Raw genomic sequence first — 6,000 nt, 5'->3', positions numbered from 1 at the left:
TAGGCAGGAATGAAGTACCAATTCTTTCTACCTTTTGTAATGGCTTTTTCAACCATGAACATGAGCATAGAATGTCATCTAATGAAACTAAAGGGCTTTGTTTAAATTGTTTCTCTCACTTCTATGTATTTTTCGGCAGAATTGAAAAAACCTATTCGATGAAATTCAGAGACTTTGGTTGCTGTAAAAACCACAAATGAAAACAAAGAGGGAATACATTACCTCCATATGAACAAATCTATAAAATAGAAGAGTGACTCCAGTATCTTTAGTCACGGGACTGATTTGCAACAGAACATTTGTTTGGATTTCATTGGTTTGCTGTGGTGTACTCAGTGTGTAATAACAAACCTGAGAGGCAGTTTATTATTGTGCTGTATTTTCATAAAATGGTAGGAAAATATTCATGTAAATAGGCTACTGGAATGAAATAGCTATTCAGTGCAGTGTGTACACTAATACAAATATTTGATCTACTTAAAAAAAATAAGTCAACTTTTTGCATGAGATTATTATGTAGATCAAGAAAGACTAGTCTTTGTATAAACTACTTAAATTTTTGTATCTAAATAATACATTTTGCAAGTACAGTCAACTTAATTGTGTTACGTTTACTTTATTTATCAAAATTAAGTTGACTTTACTTTAAAGTAGATCAAGCAAGATATTTTTACTGTTGTGTTCTACTTAAACAAATAAAGCATGTTTCATCTAAACGTTAAAGGAAAGGTAAATACAACAAGATCATTGCTTGTTGTTTGTGTGTAAATGAAAAGATTGCCTGGGATTACATAAATACTGCTTGTTAAGGAAAAAATGCACAATATCTTGTTTTTTGAACCAATGCAGATTACGTTCAAAACTAGATGTATTCATGTAAAGCAACAAACTCCATTTTTAATTGTTAATATCACAGATTTAAATATGTTATATTTACATGTGCTTAGATTAATTTTTTTCAGTGTAACACCAATAATCCTCCAATGGAACTTCTAAATTGTCCATGAAATATGGAAGAAGAAAAAAAAGAACTAAACTTAAAGTAAACAGAAACATGCAAAATAGCCCACGACCACGTTGTCCCACGATGTAATCGGCTGGGATTTGGTGCGCAGATCTGCTGTGCGGGTAGTGTGTGTCTGAGGGCAGCGGAGTGGAGACTGGATACTGGATACTGGATAGTGGATAGTGGATAGGAGGAGCCGCGCTGCGCCGCGACGCGCTGCTTCTCACCTCTGACTGAATCATCTCCACCTCTCAACCCGCAACTTGTCCCGCGCCAGGATGGCTGCGCTCGGCCGTCCTCGGAGCCGCTGAGGCGTCACCAGGAATGGAACCGGCAGTGACTGGAGGGAGCTTATTGGGCGTCGGTGATGTTTGAATTCACGGCTACAGAAACGGAGCCCAGCTCGCCGGTGCGCTCGCGGAGACGACACGCGGACATGTGAATGAGAGGAATCTCGCTCCCAGGCTGAGATCACAACTGCTTTGATTGTTTTTTTGTTAACAACCTTGAAACGGCGAATCCTCACCAGGAGATTCATTGAGCGTTTTTTTTATATCCTTTAAAAAAAATCCTTTTACTCTTTTCTTTATTTTCTTTTTCTTTATTTTTGTTTTACTTGAGGACGAATTCATGCGCCGATAGCTCACGAGGCCAATATGCCAGGATGGGTCCTTTACAATATTTCTTTCTCTGTGGACTTCTGTACACCCAAACCCACGGTAAGTTAAGACTCTACATCCATTGTGAGATCATCTGCAGCACATTATTCTATAGCAAACTGATCGGGATCTGTCCTGAAGCATATTTCTTGTCTTTCCATCTCAAGTGCACCAAGACGATAGAGAGGGATGCACATTACAGTGTCTCTTAAATTAGTGTCTGTGATGAATACCATGTCATAGTTGGTTGATTTAGTCCTGATTTAAGATAGTGCCGCAGGGCCAACTCTTTAATGGCTTTGTTAAACACAAGTTGATCATTTATTAATGCTCTAATTGAACTAATTTCTTAAAAGGATTCAGTCTTATAGACTTGCATGTTCCATTACAAAACTGTGTTTTAGTTCAGTCATCTAAACTTTTTGTGTATCATTTTCAAATGTGTTGCAGACCTTTCATTTTTTAGACTTTGCTTTGCTTCAGCTCTCCTTATGAAATACCTTACGCTCCAATGTTCAGGTTAGTTTTTCTCTGTAAAAGGATATAAGTTTATGTCCCATGATTAACATATCTGGTGCGCCTTTCACATTAGAAATGCTCCATAAATTGACTATTGACTGCTTTTGTCTGGAATGAACAAATACGGTGCATTAACCTCAACCTGCAGTACAAATTACATGCATTTGCATGCAAATTTAATGTTTTTGAAAGGGAGTGGTGTCCCTTCCATGAATACTTTTGTGCTGCTTTGTTACCCCAACAGTGCACACAGTATAAATGTGTGTCAGTGGAGCATATGTGCTGCAGTTCTTAGCAGTTCATGGCACTTCGGCTGGTTGTGAATGTGAGAGTTTCCTAGACCCTGGAAGTAGTACGTTTCTAGTTTAGTATGTACAGTGTATAAGTAGAATCCAAACAAAGCAAGGCTTTGGCTCTGCTGTATATCTCATTCTTATGATGCTCACAGCTTTTGTTGACATGATGTCAGGGAGGTGTTGATTGAATTGTAAGGTCATTAAATAGGCTGCGGTTTGTATTGGATTGCTATTGACCTTTGTTTCTAATGTTTTGTTCAGTCTCTTCCACACATGTGGGAGCAAATATTAAAAACTTACATACATATGCTAATTGTGATGCTGTTGCAATAGTTTGTGTCTGCAGATATATGTAATTACCTTGTGTAGGGAGGATTTCAACCTATTAATTTTCATTGCCATAATTCTGTGAAACATCTGTGAGAAACAGGCATGAGTAATTCCTATTTGCTCTTGTCTGACTGACTGCTTTGGCAAACAAAGTAGGTAAACTGTGAGTTAGTGACATGACTGCAATAATATTTTGATTCACAGACGAGCTTTCTATATCAACTACTTGTACATGTTTTATATCTTGTGGATTTCAAATTTGTCTTTGGGAGTGACTTGACATTTCAGGCTTGATTTTCAAACTACAGAATATTCTTGAATGACAAGTGCCCTTTGCTTGACAGTCAAATTAATTTTTCAGTTAAAAACCGGAATTGAGTTCTTCTGAACTCTACTGCCAGAAGGCTGTCAACTTAAATTGACTTTTATTAGAATAGCCCAGACTTATAAAGCTTTTTACAGCCAGTTTTCCTCTGCAGGCTCTTGATTTCCCCCTTCAGCACCATGGATAGAGCCCCAGTCATACATGTTGAGGAAAAAGAGGCGCTAACGTTCATGCCTAAACAGTCTGAGGCAGTCGCTGCTAAAATAGGGGCACATTTTGTCCACAAAGACATTCTACATGCCCATCCGATTAACATCTTCCTAACAAGACCCTTTTTTGAGATTACCTCATCTAAAATGATACTTCAAAAAGCACAAGGCATATAGTGTATGTATACATTTTGTATGCAAATAAAGGTAACACATGTGATTGTAGCAGAAGTGTAAAATTAATTACACATTTTACAAGGCAAGAATAAATGACAATAGCGAAATGAAAATCAGATATTGCTTTTGAATTGTGAATTAACATAATGTGTCTCAAAACAAACAAGCTAATGAAACTGACTGAAACCATGACAAATTAGTTGGTACCCCAAGAAAATAATTTGGCCATAATGACATGTTAAACTATAGTATGCCGTGTAATTAGCATTACAGTAGTCTTCAATCTTGCAGTCAGTCTGACTATTTAATGGGTGAAAAGTAGTCACTCTGTTGCTTGGTATCATGATGTGCACCACACTAAATATGGACCAGAGAAAAGAGAAGGCTGTCAGAGGAGATCAGAATGAAAATTTTAGATAATCATTCTAAAATTAAAAGTTGTAAAACCATCTCCAAGCAGTTTGATATTCATGTGACTACAGCTTCAAATATAATTTCTAAAGTTTTGGGTTCAGGGGACTGTAGAAAACCTGCCTGGATATAACTCCATGAGGAAGATTGATGACAAAATGAAGAAATGGATAACACATTCGGTAACCAAAGAACTCAGAACAACTTTAAAAGACATAGTGGGTAAACTCCAAGGTCAAAGTACATCAGTGTCAGAATGCACTATTCGCTGCTATTTGAGTCAAACTGGACATAATGGAAGATAGTTGAGGAGGACTCCACTGTTGAAAGCAACTTTTAAGGACACAAGGCTGGAATTTGTTCAAGTGAATATTAATAAGCCACAAAGCTTCTAGGAGAATGTCCTTTGAACAGATGAGACGAAACTGGAGCTTTTTGTCAAGTCCCATTAGTTCTATTTTCACAGAGACAAAAATTAAGGATTAAAAGAAAAGACTACCTAATGCGAAACATGGATGAGGCCCAGTTATATTCTAGGGCTGCTTCGCTGCATCTGGCACAGGGTGCCTGCACAGGGGAAAATGAAATATCAAGACTAGAAAAAATATGCTGTCCAGTGCCAGAAAGCTGGGTCTCAGTTGCAGGTCATGGAGCCTCCAGCAGCATAATGACCCAAAACACACAACTAAAACCACCCAAGAGTGACCAAGACCAAAAAATTGGACTGTTCTGATGTGGCCTTCAATGAGCCTTGATCTAAATCCTGTTGAACACCATTACTTTTGCCAGTGTTAAGTTATTTCAGTGACCATTGTGGGTTTTCCTGTCTTTAATGGAAGGGTACCAACAAATGTGTCCACCTCTGTAACTGTTTGTCTTCAGAACCCGCGTTGTGTGCCCCCAGGTGGAATGGCCACAGCTGTGGGTATTGCACAAGGAGATATCTCCAGAACTCTTTAACTGATCTGCATTATTGATACATTTATGAAGTGAACCTATTGCTGTCCTCACCACAATTATTTATTTATTTTTTCTATTAAGAAAACTGTCAGTGTATGGTGTGAAACATATACCAAAAAAAGCTATCAGCTATAGTCGCTAAGTGCATGTCCTTAGATATCTTTGTGACTCAGAACTTTTCAAAACTTGCTGGCAGGACTAGGTATAACAATCATGAGGTTTGGCATGTTAGGGGGCGTGCTGATCCGTTAAGCTAATTGTGGGCTCCTATTTGTATCCGACTATTAGTAGTAATTTGTAATTTTTTATTACCATGACTAATAACAATGATTAAGAACACAAACACACACATACACACATACTGGAGCATGGCACACCCAGGCATCATCAACAAATCACAAAACAGTGTTAAATTGCTATTTTATTACTGTAAAAAATTTAAAAACGTCATTACAGCCACTGCCTTAATGAGTGTAACTGCAGATCCGCTTTTCTGTGGCATGCCACGTTCTCATTTTAGGATGTTTTGCTTAGGTTGATATAGTCTATTGGATTAAATCAGAATTTTTCTCATCATCCATTTGGTGTGATGCATGTATAAATAGTATCATGCGTTGGATGATAATAATGCTTTGATTGATCTCGGCTTCATCTGTGCCCAGTACCGGGAACAGGGCTATTTAAGAATCTTTATAACTGTTGCCAAATTAACATTGAATTTTCCAACACTAATCCAAATCAAGCTGTTATTTATCCACATATAATTTAGGGGTAAAAATATGTGCATCAATCTAGCTGGTCTTCCTCTGCTAATTTACATTCAGGGTCAAAGACTGCATGTTGCATGAACTGTGCAGAAAACAGGGCCAAAAGAGTGACATGACCTCCTGGACCTCCTCCTTGTTAGCTGACAGCACCAACCACTGAGCCAATGTGCCACCCACAACTTAAATCATCTAATTTGAATTCAGTTGTCTCACAGCACCAGTCTCACGAGCCACAGAGCAGAAAACCAATTAGACAAACTCTGTGCTCTCCAAACTGCGTGTTTGTTTATTTGTTAGTGCGCCTTTTTCTGGATCCAAACAATTGTTAATACCCGAGAGAT

The 6,000-nt window shown here is 38.0% G+C and overlaps 1 protein-coding gene across 3 annotated transcripts in view; it reads left to right on the top strand.

Moving 5' to 3' along the window:
* The first annotated feature begins 1,167 nt into the window (after positions 1 to 1,167).
* The window catches only part of LOC133459752 (roundabout homolog 2-like), a 114,622-nt gene continuing 109,789 nt past the window's right edge, over positions 1,168 to 6,000 (top strand). For all 3 annotated transcript variants that reach the window (XM_061740023.1, XM_061740022.1, XM_061740021.1), the window contains exon 1: positions 1,168 to 1,725. In XM_061740023.1, coding sequence (XP_061596007.1) covers positions 1,671 to 1,725 — 55 coding nt within the window. In that variant the 5' untranslated portion in view covers positions 1,168 to 1,670. The remainder of the gene's footprint in view (positions 1,726 to 6,000) is intronic.

Source organism: Cololabis saira, chromosome 14, assembly GCF_033807715.1.
Source record: "Cololabis saira isolate AMF1-May2022 chromosome 14, fColSai1.1, whole genome shotgun sequence".
NCBI classification, from domain to species: Eukaryota; Metazoa; Chordata; class Actinopteri; order Beloniformes; family Belonidae; genus Cololabis; species Cololabis saira.
Note: the sequence above shows the minus strand (reverse complement) of the source record. Positions and strands in the feature narration are given on the sequence as shown.